At 38.3% G+C, this 21,930-nt stretch overlaps 6 protein-coding genes across 7 annotated transcripts; 5 read left to right on the top strand and 1 right to left on the bottom strand.

Moving 5' to 3' along the window:
* Positions 1-185: 185 nt before the first annotated feature.
* Positions 186-2,027, top strand: LOC18044876 (60S ribosomal protein L10). Its single transcript, XM_006435901.2, has 4 exons — positions 186-294; positions 422-923; positions 1,347-1,428; positions 1,762-2,027. Exons 1-4 carry the CDS (start codon positions 285-287, stop codon positions 1,828-1,830), a joined length of 663 nt encoding a protein of 220 aa, XP_006435964.1. The 5' UTR covers positions 186-284; the 3' UTR covers positions 1,831-2,027.
* A 1,101-nt stretch (positions 2,028-3,128) lies between these two features.
* Positions 3,129-6,657, top strand: LOC18044875. The gene is made up of 3 exons (XM_006435899.2): positions 3,129-4,029; positions 5,187-5,459; positions 5,998-6,657. The coding sequence occupies exons 1-3, from the start codon at positions 3,457-3,459 to the stop codon at positions 6,256-6,258; spliced, it is 1,107 nt and encodes a 368-aa protein (XP_006435962.1). The 5' UTR covers positions 3,129-3,456; the 3' UTR covers positions 6,259-6,657.
* Positions 6,658-7,501: 844 nt separating this feature from the next.
* Positions 7,502-10,733, top strand: LOC18044874 (probable inactive receptor kinase At5g58300). Of its 2 annotated transcripts, none has more exons than XM_006435898.2 (3): positions 7,502-7,901; positions 8,576-9,865; positions 9,976-10,733. In XM_006435898.2, the coding sequence occupies exons 2-3, from the start codon at positions 8,599-8,601 to the stop codon at positions 10,590-10,592; spliced, it is 1,884 nt and encodes a 627-aa protein (XP_006435961.1). In that variant the 5' UTR covers positions 7,502-7,901; positions 8,576-8,598; the 3' UTR covers positions 10,593-10,733. The 2 variants fall into 2 exon arrangements, with proteins under 2 accessions (XP_006435961.1, XP_006435960.1); XM_006435897.2 differs by lacking the exon at positions 7,502-7,901 and adding an exon at positions 8,375-8,476.
* Positions 10,734-11,547: 814 nt separating this feature from the next.
* Positions 11,548-13,021, top strand: LOC18044873 (thioredoxin H-type). The gene is made up of 5 exons (XM_006435896.2): positions 11,548-11,673; positions 12,175-12,258; positions 12,384-12,524; positions 12,636-12,758; positions 12,851-13,021. Exons 2-5 carry the CDS (start codon positions 12,238-12,240, stop codon positions 12,989-12,991), a joined length of 426 nt encoding a protein of 141 aa, XP_006435959.1. The 5' UTR covers positions 11,548-11,673; positions 12,175-12,237; the 3' UTR covers positions 12,992-13,021.
* A 1,992-nt stretch (positions 13,022-15,013) lies between these two features.
* On the top strand, positions 15,014-16,660 carry LOC18044872 (probable inorganic phosphate transporter 1-3). The gene has a single exon (XM_006435895.1). The coding sequence runs from the start codon at positions 15,014-15,016 to the stop codon at positions 16,658-16,660; it is 1,647 nt and encodes a 548-aa protein (XP_006435958.1).
* A 537-nt stretch (positions 16,661-17,197) lies between these two features.
* LOC18044871 (serine/threonine-protein kinase AtPK2/AtPK19) lies at positions 17,198-20,814 on the bottom strand. Its single transcript, XM_006435894.2, has 7 exons — positions 20,647-20,814; positions 19,283-20,228; positions 18,986-19,068; positions 18,766-18,886; positions 18,430-18,603; positions 18,031-18,138; positions 17,198-17,648 (listed from the first exon to the last, which is right to left on the bottom strand). Exons 2-7 carry the CDS (start codon positions 19,940-19,942, stop codon positions 17,355-17,357), a joined length of 1,440 nt encoding a protein of 479 aa, XP_006435957.1. The 5' UTR covers positions 19,943-20,228; positions 20,647-20,814; the 3' UTR covers positions 17,198-17,354.
* Positions 20,815-21,930: the final 1,116 nt, after the last annotated feature.

Below are 21,930 nucleotides of genomic sequence, written 5' to 3'. Positions count from 1 at the left end.
CGTCGTACATCACCGTCATAACTAATAGTAGGCTATCAAATGTGGGCTTCTGGAATCTTTGACCACTCCTCCATTGGGTTTTTCAAATCACAGCCAGCCCACGAAACCGCCACAGTCCACACGCTTACAACAATGGCCACGTGTGATAACAGAATTGGTCGAAGCGTAGGGTTTTATCCAACAACTATATAAAGGATCTTATTAGCCGCTCCTACGCTCTTAATCTCCACCGTCGGAGCCGAGCAGAAAGAGAGAATAGCTGAGACCGAACACGAACGCTCGCCATGGGAAGAAGTAAGTTTCATTTCAATTTATTTTCAATAATCGCGTTGCTAGATTTTATTAGATCAAAGCAATTTCAGTTGACTTGAGATTGAAAGTTTTGGATTTAATTAATTCAATACGACCTAACTTCTTTTAGGACCGGCAAGGTGTTACCGCCAAATCAAGAACAAACCCTACCCAAAGTCCCGCTTTTGCCGCGGTGTCCCCGATCCCAAGATCAGAATCTACGATGTCGGGATGAAGAAGAAAGGCGTCGACGAGTTCCCCTTCTGCGTTCACCTCGTCAGTTGGGAGAAGGAGAACGTGTCGAGCGAGGCCTTGGAAGCTGCCCGTATCGCTTGCAACAAGTACATGGCCAAGTACGCTGGCAAGGATGCTTTCCATTTGCGAGTGAGGGTGCACCCCTTCCATGTTCTGCGCATTAACAAGATGCTTTCGTGTGCTGGGGCTGATCGGCTCCAGACTGGAATGAGGGGTGCTTTTGGAAAGCCCCAAGGAACCTGTGCTCGTGTTGCTATCGGGCAGGTCTTGCTTTCTGTCCGTTGCAAGGACAGTAACAGCCACCATGCTCAGGAGGCCCTTCGCCGTGCTAAGTTCAAGTTTCCTGGTCGTCAAAAGATTATTGTCAGCAGGAAATGGTATGCGTTTTTATCCATGACTGCATTCATGTTAAAGTTAACTCGTATTTGCTTGTATTATATGGATTGGCGTGTCACAAGATTAGCAGATCACATGGATTAAGTTGCCTGGTGCTGGTGTCTCTAGTAGTGAGTTTAAAAAATCTACCCTTATTTAAATTTTTTTCTTTTTTCTTTTTTAAAGAAAAAACACAATCAATTAGATGCCTGTTGCTGGTAGTCTCTAGGTTTGGGTTTAAAAAATTAACTTCAGGTAGTGTAATGGAGCTTTAGGGACATATGAGTGTTAGATTGAATTTCTATTTGTTTATTCTAGGCTGATCGTGCTTTTTTTTTTTAAAATACCCATATCTATATGAATGCTCTCTTAAGATCTTGTTTGGGTTTACTTTCTCACTATTGCATAATTATGCTTGTTTTTAGGGGATTTACCAAGTTCAGCCGTGCTGATTATCTGAGGTGGAAGTCGGAGAACAGGATTGTCCCAGATGGTGTGAATGCCAAGGTAACATCAAACTTTATTGGAGTTAAAACATTATTGCATTGCAATTTTGCTTTACTTGAGTTCTTTATAAAATAGTGTTGTCAATCTCTATATTGTGTGTCGAAGCAATCTGCTTTTGCCTCAGTCGATGCATTATTGTTCTGTTCTACTTCTGGAATTTGTTCTCTTCAATTTAGCCTCTCGTGTCCTTTCTTGATTTAGTGTTTATGACTGATGGTATTTGCTTGGCTGAGAGATAATTCTAGTTTCTGATAACTTAATGATAGATTGGGGTTGCATTGCAATCAATGGATCTAGCCTGTTGCTTATAAGTTTTGTTTTGTTTTTGTTTAGCTTCTCGGATGTCATGGTCCTTTGGCTCAACGCCAACCTGGAAGAGCTTTCCTGGAAGCAACAACCTAAGATATTTACTGTCTCAAAATAGCAGAGCTGTGACTACTGTCTAGTTTATTATTTTCCATTTCGTACCTTTTCTCAGTTGAACTGGATTTCTCAAGTTGAAGTGACATGTTTATTTGGTTTAACTATGTGATCCTTGCAGTTGTCTTAGTGAATTTGCAATTTGCACTCTTCTATATGATTTGTATGGTTTATTTTTATTCACCTTTTCTCCTCTTTGCTGATTGGGCAACATGGCAAATTTGGTTTGTTGCTATTATCTTAATCACCAAGAGTCATTCATGTTTAGCTGATTTGGTAAAACTCTGCTGATCTATTAAGTGAGAATAATCGTGGTTTTAATAAATTGCATTTTGAAAATTTTTACTGGAATGGATGAATCTTTATCAATTAATCAGGGGAAATAGAGTCCCCGTGTCTGAGTGGTTACGTTGAAAATTTACTATACTCTCAAATTCAACAATGTAATGAATATTTTGGATGTTTGTGTGTGTGTGTGTTAAAATTCAATTTTTTTTTGGTAAAACTATCCATACCTTTTGGAATGTGTGTTAAAATTCAATTTTTTTTTGTAAAACTAACCATACCTTTTGGAAGTATAATTGCCAATAACGTGAAACGAAAGCACTGCACTGAAAGTGTAACAGTGAACTTGGAGACTTTGTGACGGGTTCTACATTTTGATAATGGTTATATGTTTAACAAACGAGGTTCCACGTTTCTGTGAATAGCAGTCTTGGAAACTTGCTCCATCGAAGGAGAGACTTGCTGTCAAACTCAAAAACTTGCTCGGTAAAGAGAGACCTGTTTCAATGTGGCCTAAATGGTGCATTTCTTTTGAAAATTTGCTCTATTAAAGGAGAGGCCTGCTCTCAAATAAGGAGAATCTATTTTCGTTAAGTCTACTTCGACAAGTCTTGTTAAGAGATTTGCTATATTACTGGTTAAATGCTAGATTGGTTTTCTTCTAAATTACAAGAAATCTACTTCTACGACAACATTGTACATTAAATAACTTGAATTGCGACAGAACAATTCATTCATACTATAAACCTGATAGGCAAATTAATCATAAAAGGAGTTTTTTTTTTTTAAAAAAAAAAGAAGAAATGTATTGCACAAAGAAAAGAATAATTTCATCATTCTAATGTACTATGATGTTTATGGATTGCATGGTAAGGTGATGAATATGATGATTTGAAAGGTCAATAAGCTAAGAATTAAGTTAACTATTGTTAATCTTATGTTCAAGTATTGTATTCGAATCTATTCCCACATTGAATTTTCATTACCGTGATCGTGAATTATTGGCCGTTTAGGCCGGTAATGAAAAGTTTACTCTCCTCCCTCAAATAAAAAAAAAAAAAAAAATCGGTGCCTTGTGTCTCTTTTCCAACGTCATAGGAACAAATGAGTTCCTACGAATCTCTAAGCACAAAAATAACGACTTCCTGCGATGATTAATAATCACTGAACTTGTCTCTTTGTTCCTATGTCTGGTCATTTCAAATCAAAGGTACAATTTTTCTTGGTTCTTTCTCCCATTCACTGTCATAAAATTCTTGCGTTTCATTGAATTGCATTCGAGTTTGTGTGTTTTGTGAATCTAATTCTAATCTGTCTCTCATTATGTCGAAACCCTCGAAAGCAATCATCAATGGCCTACTCAGGCTCCATTTCGACCACCTTCTTAGAGTCAACCCATCTTCCAAATCAAAACCCTCACTCTCCTCAGCATTTTATTCTCATTTTTCATCAAGAGGGTCCTCAAATTTCACAACTTCAACTTCTCACATCCACTCCACTAAGCTACCTTCAAAATTCACTTCTGCAAATCTTGGTTTAGCTCAGATTTTATCAAATTCCCGCAAACCCAATGTGAAAATTTCTCCTGGGTTCAGGTTTTTTTCCTTTAAAAGTGAATTTGGTCAGAAGCTTAATGGGAATTTTACAAAAAAGGTTTTTGAGAAGCCGGCCTCTGTCGTTTCCTCTACTTTTTCGAGGTATCGTGAAGCTATAGGGTTGCAAATTGATGCTTTTTTCAAGGGGAACTATCTGCTTCTGTTTGGTGCCGGTGGGGTTGTGGTTTGTATGTTGCTGTGGAGGATTATGTTTGGCATTGCAAATACTTTTGTGGGGATTTCAGAAGGCATGGCCAAGTATGGGTTCCTTGCACTTTCAACTGCTATTGTTGCTTTTGCAGTAAGTTCTGCTTCACAATGTCTAATGCATTTTCACTTGTTTGGTTTGCTTGACTTCCTTTGCATTTGGAATTTATATTTGCTGTGTACTGAGGGGCTTGCAATTAGTGGCAAGGATAATTTTGGTGTGGGTGTTAGTTTATTTAAATTATTCTTGTTTGCTAATTGAGTTGTTAAAGGGCACTTAAGGTTCTTCTGGATATACTTTATTTTGTCCTTAGGTGTGACAAGAACTTGGAACATGCTATACGTAATATGCTTGTGGTGATCAATGAATTGTTTGTATTATACTTATCACTATTTTCTGTTGGCTGAAAGAGTAGTGTTAAACTATTAATAAGAAGCTCCCCTTTCTTTTTTTACTGGTGATTGATCCATGGATGAGGTGGCGTTTGCAGTTACACTGATAAAATGTGTGCTCGTCTGCTGGTATTCTTAAGATTTAAGTATTTCAACTCCAACTCTGTTTCTTAAGTTGATATGTTCTCTTATTACAATCTGGATCTCAATATGTTATTTGAGGAATTCTATTTGTTGTACTTGTTCGTTTTTCTTATACTTGAATAGGCAAATAAGTGGAAATCATCAGGAATATTTTTTTTCTGATTTCCTGTTAGATGGATCTACTTGTTGTTGTAGTTTATTAAATATGAAAGTTGTAATTATCTGCAGATATTGCAAGTTTAGTGAATGATTTATTTTTTCCTAAAATTGTTGTCTTACAAGCTTTTGTTTTGGATCTAGAAGTACCTTTTTGTAGCATTTTGTAACAGCATCATAAATCTGTGAATTTTGGCCTCCTGATTTATAAGTTTCCGATGCTTACTGGAGAGCAAAGCATCATGAATAATGGTGCACAATACACAAGCATTTAAGCCAGAATCAGTCAATATGGTGAATCGTTGGTGATACATGAGAGGAAATTCAAACAAATTATTATTACTGCAGACATCTGAGCTTGAATCTGAAACCTCTAGCAGTGTCATCTAGTTAGCTCATTGGCATAAAACCTTCCCTCTTATCAATTCATTTGTAAAGCCCACATCTATAGATCCTGAGTTTTTCCCAGTTTATGCTGGAATGTTGCTGACATCATTGTGGAGAGCTGTGTCTTATGGCTTATATCTTATGAGTGTCTGTGTTTTTTATTTCTTTAAGGGGTTGTACATTCGCTCAAGGTTCACAATCAATCCTGATAAAGTTTATCGAATGGCTATGAGAAAGCTCAATACTTCTGCTGGCATTCTTGAGGTAATGGGTGCCCCTCTCTCAGGAACAAGTTTGAGAGCGTATGTTATGTCCGGAGGTGGAATTACAATGAAGAACTTCAAGCCAAGGTTCCGGAACAAGCGCTGTTTTCTCATTTTCCCAATACGAGGTTCTGAGAGAAAAGGTCTAGTCAGTGTTGAAGTCAAGAAGAAAAAAGGACAGGTTTGTTTCTCATTCTCCCCATTCTCCTCACACCCAACACCATAGCATGCATACGGCTCCTCATGAACTCCCATACCAGGTGAGGTTGCTTTTACAGAGAACATAAATATAACTTCCAGTTTATGAGTGAGGCATTTTTTTCTCATTCTGCCTTGACCTTTCCTTGTGACGTTCTTGAAATTTAACTTTGTTGATGGCCTTTCCTCTATTGTTGATATATATCAAGCGATGATTGAATTGATTGCTAAACTCTATGTTGTCACGCACCAATATGGTTTTCCCTGTATATTACCCTATTCACTGATGAGTTGAGTCTCATCTAACAAATTCTGTGCCACACTCATTTCTTTTCTCAGGATGTTACATTAGTTAATTATTGTTTGGTGTTACAAAATATGTATTGCTATTGCATCAGTTCATTAGGAAACGGAATATGGCAACTATGTGAATGTATGAGTATGGGAAGAGAGAGATCTCTTCATGAATTCTTAAAGCATGAATCTAGCTTATTGAAGAATTATGTTGTTTGAATATGCAGCATGATACGAAGCTGTTGGCAATTGACATTCCCATGAAATCAGGACCTGACCAGCGATTATTCCTGATTGGGGATGAAGAAGAGTACAAGGTTGGAGATGGCCTTATAGCTGAGCTAAGGGATCCTGTAGTGAAAGCTATGGCAGCAACCAAAGAATTCGATGATCTTGACAGAATAGAGGATGAGGAGGATGCTGAGAGAGAACTTCAGGAGGCTGAAAGAAAACACCGTGAAGAAATTAAGAAGCTTGAAAAAAGCTAGCACAGTGACTGTTTCAGTCCCCTTGGCTTGTTTTCATTTTGTTTCTCGCAGGAGTTTTTAAAGGTTGCATAAGGCTTTGACAATCTCAGATATACAGAAATGATGCAGGAGCACATTTCATCCATATCAGACTGTTTGGCGAGGTTGTATTACCTTGTTGATAAACATCGTTTGGAATTCCAAATTTTCAGCATTTAAAGCAGACACAAATAAAGCGTACAATTGAAGTATTGCGGGCTTTCGAGCATGCTTTATTTTAGAAGTGTTACTTTTTCTTGGCACTTGTTTAATACTCTGTTTACTGTAAAAAGGACAAGAACAAGCGGTAACCGGGTGCCAACACCCACCATCTGTTTTGAACGGATGGTTTAGTCTCATTCTGAAGTAAGTTAAAGGTTCCTTTCTGGTCTTTAATTCCTGTGGACTCCCTTAACAGTACTGGAAAATGACACCTTAACCTTAGCAAGACCTAAAGATGTGGCATTTATTTGTTAACAAATGCATTCTGAGCTGTGACTGTGTCTTTATCTTTGCTGTGCTGTTGCAATGCCAGAAAGATTTGTTTTAAAGAGGAAAAGGACCCCCTTTCTAGATGGTATATACCATGAGAAAAAGATAATTACAAAGAGAAAGAAAGGGGCCTACCATGTGAGCAAGCACAAGTTTCTCTCTTTATGAAGATGATTATGATAATTTTGAACTTTCTGCTGTTTGGGGTTTGAAGTCAAAACAAAGATTGTTATGTGATAATATTTTTCTGTTTGAATTCATAATTTCCTTTTGAAGAAGGCATTAATGTGCCATCATAATCCCATTGAACCATGACATAATGTGATTGCTTAATTCATCCTTACTACCAACCGTCAGTTTTAGTAGCTCCACTTGTGAAAGTTGCAGTTGCATCGAGCAGATCCTAAACCCAACCATAAGCAATAATTTAGGCTATTAATTACTTAGGGGTGAGTTGGCCAAGTAATCACCCAATTTTTTTAACTGGGCCAGTTAGTTACACCAACCAATTCCCACTGGTCCGCATCAAAAGGCCAAGATTACATACCCACACAAATATTACATCAAATTGGAAATTTGCTGGCTATTCTGTACTCTCCATACTCAAAATATGACACAATCAATGAAGTGCATGCTTTCATTTCTATTTTTTTACGTTTGACATTTGCTTTGAATAGCTTTTTTATTTCAACAAGAAGACATTATTTCATTATGGGGTTGTTGGTTGGGTAATGACTCATTACTAATGAGAGCTTTAAAGGCATATTGAAGACATCGTAGAAAGGCTAAGTGATTCTGGGACGAGGGCTGTCTTTCTAATAAAAGACACTTGAAGATTGTAAGTAAATTTGTGTGTACTCCTCGGCATGGTAGTGGAGTGATCAGTACATTACACTCTGGTGCTCATCCCACTGCCATATGCTGAGAAGTTTACGTAGGGCGCTTTTTTTTATCTGAGTCCCCTGCCTAGTTTATGAAACAGTGATAAGTAAAAGCTAAGTATAAACATTGCCAAGCACTTTTCTTCCATTCCTAATTTTCTAGACAAGCAAACAGAGCATAATTAGCCTTTCCCATGTGCCAAACTTGAATATGGACTGGCCTTATTTCCTGCAATAACATCTTCACTCCAGGTAGTTTCTATAGTTGTGTTATAGTTCACACGCATGCTTCTCCGTCATCATCATTCTAAAATTTCAACTTTCTGTAGTTGTTTGCCGCACTTTTTTCCACGTCCAGTGTAAACTCATTGTTGCTTCCTAAAGAAATGAGCAGTGGAAGTTATTTTTGTCAATTATAAGCGTAGATCCTGCAATCAAGGCATCTAAAGCTTTGATGTGTGATTGTATATTAGTGATATCCTTTCATTAGTATTAAAAGAGAGAGCAAGGTTGCTTTTAGCGTGGCACATCCTCCCTTTTACAGAACAAAGGAAAATTAGCTTTTGCTTTTTCTTCTTTATGATGACAAATAATTTTCTCTTGGTTTCTTTATAGAATTAACATTTTGCTTTTGTTAGTGGAGTACCTTTAATACTTGTTTCTCAAATTTTTGAATTTTTACTTGGAATTTTTTTTTTTTTAATTTAAACTCAGCTTTTCTTTTTCTGATATAAAAGGTTCAATCAAGTATCATTACTATTTTATTTCGTCAAAGAAAATTCAATCCCACGTACCGTACTTTTAACATAAAACAATTATGCTGAAAGGTAGGAAAATGCATGAGCTGATATTGCTTTAGAATGATTCCTGCTTATGTGATGCATGTTCAGCTAATTTTGTCTTGTGGCCTTTCTTGATTGATCCAGGAGAGCATACTGAAGAAATATCCATGAAGCTCCAGATCTCCATGGTTGTTCCTATTTTCCTTTTCACTGTACTTCCTATCTTTCCTACGGTTGTTGCTGATCTGAACTCCGATAAGCAAGCCCTGCTTGACTTTGCTGACGCCGTCCCACATGCCCGAAAGCTCAACTGGAATGCTGCTGCCCCTGTTTGCTCCTCTTGGATTGGTGTCACTTGTAATGTAAATAGAAGCCGTGTGATCGGCATCCATCTTCCTGGCATCGGATTCACTGGTCCCATCCCAGCCAACAGCATCGGAAAGCTCGATGCTCTTAAGATCCTCAGTCTCCGATCCAACTATCTCAACGGAACTCTTCCTTCTGATATCACCTCCATTTCCTCCCTTCAATACGTTTATCTTCAAAATAATTATTTCTCCGGTGTCCTTCCGGCCTTTCGTTCCCTCCAACTCAATGCATTGGATCTTTCCTTCAACGCATTCACTGGAAACATTCCACCCGGATTTCAGAATCTTGCGCGACTTCATTTGTTGAACCTTCAAAACAATTCCATATCTGGAGCTATTCCCCCACTCAATCTCCCCAGGCTGAAGATCTTGAATTTCAGCAATAACAACTTGAATGGCTCCATTCCTGACTCCCTCCAAACGTTCCCTAATTCTTCATTTGTTGGGAACTCTATGTTATGTGGGCTACCACTCACCCCCTGCTCCACGGTTTCCTCTTCTCCTTCTCCTTCCCCAAGTTACTTTCCAACAATTTCCCCACATAAAAATGCTTCCAGAAAGAAACTTAATTCAGGTTCTATCATTGCTATTGCTGTTGGGGGCTGCGCAGTGCTGTTTCTTTTGCTAGCATTGTTCTTTTTATGCTGCTTGAAGAAGTTGGATCGCCAAGGCAGTGGTGTGCTGAAGGGAAAGGGCACCGCTGAGAAGCCTAAGGACTTCGGAAGTGGAGTGCAGGAAGCCGAGAAGAATAAGTTGTGTTTCTTGGATGGCTCTTATTTTAATTTTGATCTCGAGGACTTGTTGAGGGCTTCAGCTGAAGTTCTTGGCAAGGGAAGCTACGGTTCAACTTACAAGGCCATTTTGGAGGATGGTACAACCGTGGTAGTGAAAAGATTGAGGGAAGTTGCAGCGACCAAGAGGGAGTTTGAGCAGCAGATGGAAGTCGTAGGGACGATTGGAAAGCACTCAAATGTGGTGCCAGTCCGTGCTTATTACTACTCAAAGGATGAGAAGCTTGTAGTCTACAGCTACATGCCTGCGGGTAGCTTGTTCATGCTCTTGCATAGTAAGTTTCACCTCCACTCTACATTAGTATCATTATTCAAACAAATCTATTAACTCTTTAGCAGTGATATTGAATTGTTGCTTCAATTTTGTGTTTTCCTGAAACAACAGGAAATAGAAGTGACGGTGGAACTGCACTGGATTGGAATTCAAGAATGAAAATTGCTCTTGGTACTGCTAGGGGGATTGCTTTCATCCATTCCGAGGGTGGTGCTAAATTCACACACGGCAACATCAAATCCTCCAATGTCCTACTCACCCAAGACCTTAATGGTTGCATATCTGACGTTGGCTTGGCTCATCTGATCAATTTCCCAACAACCGCAACTCGAACCATAGGGTACCGTGCTCCAGAAGTAACTGAGACCCGGAAAGCGTCTCAAAAATCCGATGTTTATAGCTTCGGTGTGCTCCTCCTGGAAATGCTGACAGGCAAAGCCCCTCTCCAACACTCGGGCCATGACGATGTGGTTGATCTTCCAAGATGGGTCCGTTCTGTTGTTCGCGAGGAATGGACAGCCGAGGTGTTTGATGTTGAGCTACTGAAGTACCAAGATGTTGAAGAGGAGATGGTGCAGATGCTACAGATTGCATTGTCATGTGTAGCAAAGGTCCCAGACTCTAGGCCAAAAATGGATGACGTTGTTAGAATGATAGAACAAATTCAACAACCTGAGTTGAAGAACAGGGCATCTTCTGGAACTGAATCTAATGTCCAAACACCCTGATTGCTTTGAACATTTTGCATTATGCTTCAAGCCAACTTTGTTTGTTTGTTCAATAACCATGTTGAGCTAAGATACATTTGTATGTTGGGCCATTCTCCCTGAATTCGTTGAATTAGTGAATTTCAAATTCAGCTTGTGGTACTATTCTTTTTTTTTTTTTTTGTAAATATGTGTGTAACTGTTGTGCTTACTTTGGAAAATATTGCAGCTGCCTCATACTCACTCATTCATTTTTAATATATGGTGCCTATTGTTATATTTCACTAATATTTGGATCTTCATGGCCTAAAATGGGCTAAAAATAACACTGAAAATCCAAACTGTAATGGGCTGCCTTGTAATAAGGCTCATCCAGTCAAAAGATAACGTTAATAATTAAAAATAAAAAAGTGAATATTTAACAAGGGCAATCAAAAATAAAATTTTATTAAGTTACATTTAATGTAACTTACAGTAATGGTAAAATATGTAAATATTTGTGACATGATAGTGGGATCGACTGTCATGTTTCAAGAGTTGTAAGTTACATTGATTGAAATTAAGCAAGACTCTCAAAACGAAACAAAATATGACCTTATTTTGTTGTTATAAAAGAACCAATAAAAAAAAAATTATAACTGACAATTTCGATAAACCGTTTGTTGGGCGAAAATGGAAAAAAAATATAAAACGAATGCATCAGAGGCACTTGGAGATGAATCAGACGGTTGATATTTGAACATAACTGGTTGGTATGATTCTAATTCAATAGGATCCAGCTAAGCTCATTAACAACGACATAAATTTATCCGTATTAACGGCCTTCACCTATTTTCACGCGTTCGTTATAAAACTTAACCAACACGTCAGAGAAAAAAAGAGGAACCAAGCCAAGAGAGTCGAAATTCAAAAAACACAACCAAATTAAAAACCAATGTACCAAAAACCGTATCAAATCAAGTGATCATAATAAATTCAATTAGTTTTCTTGTTTCTCTTTCTTATTGTGTAATTCAAACTTTGCCTTTATGGGTTTTTTCTTGGGTGATGTTAACTTTCTTGAAGGCCAATAACCACATCATGTAATCTCCAGGATTAACAGGTTTTTTCTTTTATCCTACTTTTTTTTTTCATTTGTTGTTTGTTTTGTGGCAATGGCAGCTTTTTTCCCTCTTCATTATTAGTTGTTGGAGATTTTGACACAAATTATGACAATGGATTTGAATCCTGGAGCACACTTCTAATTTGGGATCGGAACAAAATGGCTCCAATATGTTTTCCAGCATTTTATAAGTAATTTGTTGTTGATCCTCAAATTTTCATTCTTGACCCCAGAAACTTGAAGCGTCAAATAATACACAATAACTTAATGGTTATAAACGAAAATTTTCAAAACCAATAACAAGATGATTGGGAAACTTGAGGTTTTCATAAATAGAATGGGATAAAATGTAGCACCCAATAATTATCTCATAATTTAGATATGAAATGTACGCCACCGCTCATATGAATTGTTGTAGGCAAATTATAGCAATGTCATTGTAAAACACAACGGAGGGATTATGATTTGTGGAACTTGACTGCTTGCTGTTTCTTCTTCTAGGAACCAGCTGTGAATCAATCACCAGAGTTCCATCTCGCTTGTGCTTGTGACTGTGCATGCTGGATGGGACATTGTTTGACCAAGGTGAGTGTTCTGTCCTGTGCCCTGCTTCCTTATGAAATACATCTTGTTCGTTCAATACTGCTTCAGGTTTACACATAATTTTTCATTTTTTTTTTTCATTTTTCACATTATTTTGTGTACTGCAGTGTTGCAGACGCGATGTTGAGGAGGACGATGTTGATGAGTGCCGTGATCATGTAGAGTTTGCCAGTAAAAATGTGCACCTTATAACTACCATAGTGAGCTGGGAGGCAAAGGTATCAGAATCAATCAAGGACGGCAAAATTGTAAGTCTAATAATAGTAGTCCACATAATGTTGGATAGTTTTTTATCCTATAAGGGAAATTAATCAGCCTTGTGAGTTGTGTCAAATGGGTCTAATTTAACTGTCCAACAGGTTGTGGCAAATTTCAGTGCTCAATGGTGTAGTCCTTGTAAGAAAATAGCACCAGTATATATTCAACTTGCTGATAAATATCCTTCTATGATATGTCTAACGGTGGATGTGGATGGGCTTCCTGTAAGTATGAACACTTTCTGTGCAGGGCATCAAAATTTTCTTCAAATCAATGGTGTAAAGTCTTGATAAGCTGTGATGTGGTGATTCCGCAGGAATTCAGTAATTCATGGGGGGTCACGGCCACCCCAACATTCTTTTTCCTTAAAGATGGACGACAAATAGACAAACTTATCGGATCAAACAAGCTAGAGCTCCAGAGGAAGACAGCTGCCGTCTCTAAACTTTTGAGATAAGTCAAAATACTTGACACTTCTAGTATCCATATCCAGTGCAATTTTTGTTGTTACAAATATAGTAAAAATCATATTTTGTGTTTTTTTTTTTTTGGGTGTTATCATGCTCTGTAATTGGCATATGATTGTTTACACAGTTCATTGCTATTTTGGATCCTTTCAAGGTTGTTTCAAATTTGAATCTTGCGTTTAAGGGCTTTATTTTTAGAAATTTTTAACCCCTCAATATGGAATCAAAACTCAAAAGCCCAGGTTATGACAGGAAAAGGAGAACCAAGTTTTCAGAAAGCTTTCTGTTATGTTTATATAAGCAATAAGCACTTTGTAATTGGGAATTTGGGATATAAAAAAGGAAAATTAAAACATACATCGTATTGTGATTTGATTTCTGCTGTTCATCTATATTGTTACAATATCTACACTTAATTTTCAAACTTGTGAACTTACTGAAACTAGTCTTATTGTCTTAATCTCGCACTTCTCAAATGAGTGAGCTTATTGAAGTCCATTGTCAAGTACAAATTACAATACCCATACATAGTTTTATAAATCTAAAGAGTACGAAAACAGAGTTCATGCAGTAAACAGACTCATTAACAAGAGTGTAGGTAAAACTGAGACAAAGAAAGTAATTTTACTCCCGCCAGCGTTGCTTGGGACTATAATTCCATTAAATCCTGCCCAAAAAAAAAAAAAGGGAAAAATACACAAATGTTAAATGCCTAAAGTCTCTACTCATATTTTTCTTGAATAATGTTATGAGACTCTAAAACAGTAGTACCTGAAGCACATCCATTGGCGATGAAGTTGGTGACATCCTGCACTGTGGCCCTGTTCACAAACTTGTAGTCATCTTTAACCAGTTGAATGCATGTCAGCACAGCCTTGGTGTGCTCAAAACACCCTCCGGTGCAGAAATCTCCAGCATCACCATCAGTTACATTCAACCATCCGGAATCATTTAGCGTATACTTGTCAGGGCAACTATGTGAAACCTAATCACATCCAGCACGAATAAGTAAGCGTATGAGGAAACAATTCGTGCAAGATAATATCATATGGCGGATCTGTTGCTTATGATTTGCAGTGGAAACTGGAAAGTTTAGACAACATGTGTAATAGATACACGTGTTATATTTTTCATGTTCCTCTCAGGTAGCATGACTACTTAAGGGGAAGGATTACATTTTGCATGCATTCATAAGCACTTCTCCACTTTTCAAATGGGCTTAGATTCACATTTCCAGTAGGGTCACCAGGTTGTGCATCTGCAAAGAAACAAGCAGGCAAACGTAAGATTGAAAATTTATTAGTTCCAGCACAAGTAAAAGAGAGGGAAGAAAGAGAGACCTGCGCGGTTGACGCAAAGCAGAAGAGAAATCATCAATAAGCCATAGAGAAAACAAACTTTTCTTTCAGCGGTTGATGCAACGTCCATCTTCAAGTGTGGTGCTCCTGTAATTCTAGCAGTTGGGCAGAAAAAATCTTTCCAAACAACCCCTTAAAACCTATGGATTTGAAAGAACATGTATGTGAAGAAACCAATGGAGTAAGTGTTTGGTGTGTGGCATATACCAAGTATATATACATATTAAAACTTCGGAGAAATATTCTATACTGAAACAAGACAAGGTGGCAGATAATTCAAGCGATTTATCCTAAAACTAGATAACAATGACTTGCACTTCATAGGTAGCAGAAGATTACAGTAAATACATGTAACAATCATTGAGGTAGCCAAAAGAACACAAAAATGACAAAGTGCAGAGATTTGTCCGTGGCGATAAAGACCAAGTTTTCCAAGACTCGTATGGTTTTCAGCTGTCTATTTGCTGTCTTGATACTATCGGCGATTCCAACAAGACGTTAAGTACAAAGGGAATTTCTTGTGTACCAACGAAATATCTGAAAAGACTTCAAGAGAGGCAGAGGATTCAGCCAGTAGCATAAATTATGCCTCAACTCTTCCATTAGCAATTCATCTCTCAGGCAGTATCAGTCTCTTGCAAGAACACCACAGGCATGGCAGAAGGAACGCAAGCCATCTTCTCATCTCTTGACAATGCCAGGACACAACTTTACCATTTCAAAGCTATTGTTATAGCCGGAATGGGATTCTTTACTGATGCTTATGATCTTTTCTGCATCACTACCGTTACCAAGCTCATAGGTCGCCTTTACTACTATGATCCTACTGTTGCTGGAGGCCCCAAGCCAGGAACTCTCCCAAAAAATATCAGTAATGCCATAACTGGAGTTGCTTTGGTCGGAACATTGGCTGGGCAACTATTCTTTGGATGGTTAGGTGACAGGCTGGGGCGGAAGAAAGTTTACGGGATCACTCTAGTAACTATGGTGGGATGTGCCTTGGCATCCGGTCTTTCATTCGGCTCGTCAGCTAAAAGTGTGATTGGTTCTCTTTGCTTCTTCCGCTTCTGGCTTGGATTTGGCATCGGAGGGGACTATCCGCTCTCGGCCGTCATCATGTCAGAGTATGCCAACAAAAGAACCAGAGGAGCTTTCATTGCTGCCGTCTTTGCAATGCAAGGAATGGGAATATTGTTTGCGGGAGTAATATCCTTGATTTTCTCCGGCATATTCTTACATGTTTATAATGCCCCAGCATTTAACAGGAATCACGTGTTATCTGCTCAACCACAAGGAGATTATCTTTGGCGGATTGTGCTCATGTTCGGGGCAGTCCCGGCAGCTTTGACATACTATTGGCGGATGAAAATGCCAGAAACGGCTCGGTACACAGCCTTGGTCGAGGGAAACCAAAAGAAAGCTGCAGTTGATATGGCCAAAGTCCTTGACACGGACTTAACCGTTGCGACATCAGCTTACCCAGTTCCTGTCAGTCCTGAGGCTTCTACATATGGGTTATTTTCTAAGGAATTTGTGCAGAAACACGGGCTTCATCTTCTCGGTACTACCAGTACCTGGTTCCTGTTGGATATTGCATTCTACACTATCAACCTTGCCCAGAAAGATATTTACCCAGCTACTGGAATTGTACGTAAAGCTGCAGCAATGGATGCCATAGAAGAGGTGTTCAGAATCTCAAAAGCAATGTTCTTGGTAGCATTGTTTGCGACAGTTCCCGGGTACTGGTTCACGGTTTTCCTGATTGATAGGATTGGACGGTTCATAATCCAGCTTGGCGGGTTCTTGCTCATGTCCATTTGCATGGCAATTCTTGGAGCTCGCTATGATTCTCTTAGAGGAAAAAAGTGCGATCCCAAGAAAGATCCACTGCATGAATACTGCGACGGAAACCACGCGTGGTTTATGATTCTGTACGGTCTGACCCTCTTCTTTGCGAACTTTGGACCCAACAGCACAACTTTTATAGTACCAGCAGAGCTTTTCCCTGCAAGGCTTCGTTCAACATGCCATGGGATATCGGCAGCGGCGGGAAAAGCAGGAGCTATTGTTGGTGCATTTGGGGTACAGTATTATACCCAAAAGGGTGACAAACAGATTAAACAATCAATCATTACACTAGCTGTAGTGAATTTCTTGGGGTTCCTCTGCTCTTTCATGGTCCCAGAAACAAACGGGCTGTCACTGGAGGAGCTATCTGGTGAGGACAAGGAAATTGCTGCTGTCACGAATGGAATCGCAACCAACGGAAAGCATGAGCATGAAGACAGTCAAATGGTTTAGTGCTTTTATATTGATTGATTCCTTTTCTCTGAGATTATGTATCAATGTCTAATAATCAAGGGAAAAAAAAGCAAAAAAGAAAAAAAAAAGCTCCTTTTTGTGTGTGTGTGTGTTTGTATTCCTGTATTTTGTGGCCGCAGTAATAAACTTGCTTACTTGATCTCGTAAATTTATGATTTGGTGTACACTTGACATGGTACATGAATAGCGATCGGTTAAGGTTAAGTTATACCTTACACTGAGTCAAAATTCAACCACGAAGAGAGGCTGTTGGGTTGGGTAGGGGGGGATTGTCTCTAGTTCCTGGCATTCACATATAAACCTTGCCACCCTGGCCTCGTGGTCTCATAAAATCATCTACAACTTGGATTTCCACAATTACACGCTCTAAATATATCATAAACATTGGCGATGACACAGAAAACTTTTTCAAAAATAGACTTAATTTAACTGCACGAGTTTCGTCCAAATCTTGACAAAAAGTAACCAAATTCGGGTGCGTAAAAGATATTTGAAACCAGAGTTCGGCACAGCATATAAATAAAGATTACATGATATTACTCTCCTTCAACAATCTCCATGAATAAGAACATTATTTCCTCTCTCTTTCGGTCATAATTCAGCTACAACGAAAACAAATATCCAAGTTTTTCAAGAACCTGCAAACGAGGGGCTCAAAGGTCCCCTGACAATATCAAGTGTTCCTTTGAAGAAATGATGCCGCAGGCCTCACATAAGTAAACCCCTTGAACGGATTCTCATTAAATTTTGGACTGGCAACAGGAGAATCCAGCAATGGCATGTTAGTCCAGCACTCCTCAAAGTTAGCAACACAGTGCTTGCCAGCGACTTCAGGAAGAAAACTTGGCCTAGTTTCCCGAGCCTCCAATTTCTTCCAATTGATCATCTTGAACCATTTGTGGGATTTTATCTCCTGACTGCCACCTGGTCCGCTGCCAAGGCGCTTGCTTGCTTCTTTCTGCAGCAGCTGGAAGAGGGAGACCAAAAGAAATATTATTCTCAATTTCATTACTAATTTTCATGGACAGACATGCAATGCATCATGGAACATTTTTGCATTTTTGTCTCACCAGCCTAAAGGATGAAGATTGTAAAGCACTAAAATTTAAATTATTTGAGGATGGGATCAAAGACTAATACAAAAGCAAAATAGATAAGTGCTTAAATCGTACAACTATTGGATCCCTCAGGGACATGTGCCAATTTTTACCAACGAACTCAACAGATGGAAATTACATGTTCATCTTTTTTTCCATTTCTTTTCCTCACTATGACAACTAATTCAACAGATGGAAAGATCATGCTCATCTAGAAAGCAAAGGAACAGATATTGACAATAGTGAATTTACCCCTTTTAAAAGTGAATGTGCTTCACTTGACAAAAACGCAGGCAACTTGATCTTATCCTTAATTATCTTCTGCTGGATTTTCTGCCTGTTCCCACCAGTAAAAGGCGGCTGTAGACATAGCAAACAAGGAAGAGATACCAGGAGTCAATTTAAAAATGAAACATGAAACATTCTACAGTTATCACATTGTCTCTCTGTATCAAGGACGAGCATGGTCAAATTGAGTTCATCCAATCATACAGAAATTTTAAAAAATCAAGAAAAACTAAGCTCATTCCCTAGAAAGAGAAACAAATATATGCAAAATGACCATCTCCTTCAATTAAAATCTTGGACTTCACAAAGGAATTTGCAGAAGTATAGATAAAATGTAGTATGGACAATGAAACAAATACTAACCTGCCCAGTAAGCATTTCAAAAAGAAGGATTCCAACACTCCACCAGTCTGCAGCCTTATCATGGCCTTTCCCAAGGACAATTTCTGGCGACATATATTCTAAAGTTCCACACATTGAGTTTGATCTAGTATTTTCGTCAAATTGCTTCGCAAGGCCAAAATCAGTCAACATTACCTGGAACAAAGTACAAAACAACACCAGGACTCACAGGGGCAGGCTATATCATCAACATAAATACATAAAGCTAAGCAAAAGCAAATAGAGCAGGCAGTCACACAGGCTTGCACGTGAGCATGTACATAAACACAAAGTAGACAACAGATTTCAGGATCTTACATGACCATCTGCATCTAGAAGAATATTTTCAGGTTTGAGATCCCGGTGCATTATGCCATTTGCATGGAGATGAGAAACAGCAGAAACAATCTCAGCAGTATATATACGTGCCAAATCCTCCCTGTGTAGACAAAGGTGCCAATTGTTAGCGGCCAGCAGGGTCATGTTACAAGGATTTCGCATCATACCACAATCACAAAGGGCAGAAATGACATCATACCTGAACAAGCCTTGGCGATAGAGCTGAAAGAAAAGGTGGCCGCCATTGACAAAATCAAGCACAAGGTACAGTCTATATTTGGTCTGCAGAACAGATTAATTTATATAACTGCTGTATACAATATGCAAAGCTCCATAAGTAGGGCAATGGAAATCTGCTATCATGATCAAACTAATCTTGAGATCACTAACTAATTAACTGAATCATGAAGGCAAAGCAAAGTGCATGGAATTCACATAGTCCGGTGCAGGGTTAAAAAGACAAAACATCTTATGTGTGATAAAGATAAGACATTACTTGAAATGAGTATCTGAGCTGCACAATGAAGGGGTGATCTACTTTCGTCAGTATATTCCTCTCAGATTTCATGTATTCCGCATGATTTTTCTCCATAATCTTGTCCTTGCGCATGACCTTCATTGCATAAATTTCTAAAGTACCGATCCTCCTCACCTGGTATACTTTTGCAAAAGCACCTTGGCCAACAACCTTCAAAACCTCAAAATCTTCAAGTCCTACACACTCGTTTTCAGAAGGAAGATTATCTATGTGCCCGGTAGGTTTCCCCAGGGCAGCATCAACAACAGATAGGTTGTTAGGCCCTTCCTGTGTCTCTTCATTGATTCCCTCCACAAGTCCCAAAGAATCTTCTGCCTCATGCAAGGTGAGCTTGCTAAGCTTCAATGATTGGCTAACATAACTTGAAGGGCCAACCAAAGAATGTGAACGGCTGTGGATGACAGCTGGCTGATCATACGCTAATTCATTTGCATAAGAGATCTCACCACCAACTTCTATAGATGCTTGAACTGGAGCAGGACCAAATACATCAGAGAAATCAAACTCAACATAATCAGAGGAAAGAGCATCAGGTGGTCCCCTTGGAAGAAGCAACTGATTCAGGAAAGGCTTCCCCGCACAATCCCCATTCAAGCTAGACAATTGCGAAGAAACCATGTTGCTTGTATCAACTTCGCCAAGCACACAGCAGACAACTAAGCTAAAAAAATACTCACTGCTATAGACAGATCTCTCCAAAAGTCTCCAAGATGTGAAGAGACGACGACGGACACCTGACAATAGCCTTGAACAAGAAGAAGTTGATGTATGCAATCAAAGTTCCAAGGAAAGTCGGGGGCAAGCAGACCAAAATCCAGTAAAAGAAATCGTTCTTGTTTCCCGATTTGCAGGAAACAGTGAATGCAACAGTGCTTCTTGAATTCATGAAGATCACGTAATTGAGCTGCCACAACAATATATCAATCAGTCCCATCCATGCGTGTGTATATAAAATTACAAATCAATCATATCACCCACTATAAAACACAATTCATAATTCGAATCATATCCCCTGATTTTCAATTAATCAAACTAATTGAAGCAGCTAAAAATTCCATCTTTTTAAAGGAATATTCATAAAGATGATAAATTGAGTCCATTAATGAACTTTCTTTTATGGAGCATTAGATCTGTAAATAAAAACAAGCAGGCTCGAGTTTGGAAATTGCGAAAGCCAAACCCTAAATAGCTGCGAAAATTTTCAAGTAATAACAACAACGGCAACGGGCAAAACAGAAACAGAAATTAAAGACAGAAGCTTAACCTTAACAATTCGAAACGAACCAACCAAACATTAACAAAATGTACAGGAAGAAACTGACCTGTGAAGGTTGCAAAAGAAACGCGGCGAGGAGTCCGGGCGTAAAGCGTAGAGAGGATTATAAAAAAAAAAAAAAAAGGAATCCAATAACTTCCTGAGATTGATGCCTCTCAGTTCTGACGACGTGGCTCATTGTGGTTGGCTGTTCTGCTATAAACTTTGTATTCCACCTGTTATGTCGATTTACGGTAAATTGAAAGTCATTTTCTATTCGTACATATTCTTTTTTCCCCATTAAACAACTTTGTGATGGTGTTTTATCATCTGGATCCTTAACTACTTTTCTTTTCTCAATTAAGGGTATAACTTATAGTGTAAGAGTTTCGAACTCTCATGAAAATGACTAAATTATGTTAATATTCAATCTTGACCAATCAAATATTAGAGAGTTTTTGTTACTGATTTTGTAGACTAATAATACTCATACCTTCAATACATATAAAGAACTTCCTTTAAATAAAAAGGGATATTGTCAATTTATTACTAAAATTTTACTGACATATCACGTCAGTACTAAGATTTGCCGAAAATTATATTTTACTATTAAAATTTTGCGCGTTATCATTTTAATACCAATCTGTTAACAACTTTAAAAAATTGTTAATGTGTTGCTGATGTAATAAGGGTATAAAAGACATTTCCGAATATAAGGGCATTAAAGACATTTTGAGTTGAAGTAAAACACAGTGTTTTGACAGAATATTTAAGAACAAAATCAATCGGCCCCCTCTCTCATTCTGAAACCTTCGTTTCCAATCTCTCTTCGTCACTGCTGAGTGACGGTCGACTCCACTACTGTTTGCGCTCTCCACTGTGAAACCTCCGTCTCCAATCTGTCTCCCTCGCAACTGAGTGACGGCCGACTCCACTAGTATTTGCACTCTCCACTGTGAGTTGTTGACTCTGCCTTTTTATTCGCTTATTGTTCATTAATTTTTTTGTTAGTTAAATTGTTATTGTTTTTTTTTTTTGTTGTGAATAATACTTGAATTTCATAGATTATAATATTAATTTTGTAGCATAATTTTTTTTAATGTGTTCTTTGTCGTTGTCCATGGTACTAATATTAGAATTTTGTTAATTTTTTATTAATTCTGTTATTGTTGGAGATCTAGCTTTGAGAATTTTTCCTTATTTTTTGTGGATCTTGTTACCAGTATAAGATTTTCTATTATTGTTTGCGTTTTATGATTAAGTTGTGAATTGTGTTATGTTCATATTACTAGAATTAACGTTACCAATTTTTGTTCACTGGTTGCTTTTTGTAGATCATGTTACCAATACA

This window comes from Citrus clementina, unplaced genomic scaffold, assembly GCF_000493195.1.
Source record: "Citrus clementina cultivar Clemenules unplaced genomic scaffold, Citrus_clementina_v1.0 scaffold_4, whole genome shotgun sequence".
In the NCBI taxonomy this organism is placed as follows: Eukaryota; Viridiplantae; Streptophyta; class Magnoliopsida; order Sapindales; family Rutaceae; genus Citrus; species Citrus x clementina.
This window is presented reverse-complemented; position numbering and strand designations above follow the sequence as displayed.

What these genes read in the sequence shown, in the direction of transcription:
- LOC18044871 (XM_006435894.2), bottom strand. Translation starts at nt 19,942, where the DNA reads ATGGTTTCTTCGCAATTGTCTAGCTTGAATGGGGATTGTGCGGGGAAG. An exon ending in TTGAAATGCTTACTGGGCAG is followed by an intron (nt 18,139 to 18,429) that starts GTTAGTATTTGT and finishes CTATGTCTACAG; the next exon opens with CCGCCTTTTACTGGTGGGAA. An exon ending in CACATTCACTTTTAAAAGGG is followed by an intron (nt 17,649 to 18,030) that starts GTAAATTCACTA and finishes TCCCTCTTCCAG; the next exon opens with CTGCTGCAGAAAGAAGCAAG.
- LOC18044874 (XM_006435897.2), top strand. An exon ending in CTTGTTCATGCTCTTGCATA is followed by an intron (nt 9,866 to 9,975) that starts GTAAGTTTCACC and finishes CTGAAACAACAG; the next exon opens with GAAATAGAAGTGACGGTGGA.
- LOC18044875 (XM_006435899.2), top strand. Translation starts at nt 3,457, where the DNA reads ATGTCGAAACCCTCGAAAGCAATCATCAATGGCCTACTCAGGCTCCAT. An exon ending in CTGCTATTGTTGCTTTTGCA is followed by an intron (nt 4,030 to 5,186) that starts GTAAGTTCTGCT and finishes TATTTCTTTAAG; the next exon opens with GGGTTGTACATTCGCTCAAG. An exon ending in TCAAGAAGAAAAAAGGACAG is followed by an intron (nt 5,460 to 5,997) that starts GTTTGTTTCTCA and finishes TTGAATATGCAG; the next exon opens with CATGATACGAAGCTGTTGGC.
- LOC18044876 (XM_006435901.2), top strand. An exon ending in ATTATTGTCAGCAGGAAATG is followed by an intron (nt 924 to 1,346) that starts GTATGCGTTTTT and finishes GCTTGTTTTTAG; the next exon opens with GGGATTTACCAAGTTCAGCC. An exon ending in CAGATGGTGTGAATGCCAAG is followed by an intron (nt 1,429 to 1,761) that starts GTAACATCAAAC and finishes GTTTTTGTTTAG; the next exon opens with CTTCTCGGATGTCATGGTCC.
- LOC18044873 (XM_006435896.2), top strand. Translation starts at nt 12,238, where the DNA reads ATGGGACATTGTTTGACCAAG. An exon ending in TGGGACATTGTTTGACCAAG is followed by an intron (nt 12,259 to 12,383) that starts GTGAGTGTTCTG and finishes TGTGTACTGCAG; the next exon opens with TGTTGCAGACGCGATGTTGA. An exon ending in TGGATGTGGATGGGCTTCCT is followed by an intron (nt 12,759 to 12,850) that starts GTAAGTATGAAC and finishes GTGATTCCGCAG; the next exon opens with GAATTCAGTAATTCATGGGG.
- LOC18044872 (XM_006435895.1), top strand. Translation starts at nt 15,014, where the DNA reads ATGGCAGAAGGAACGCAAGCCATCTTCTCATCTCTTGACAATGCCAGG.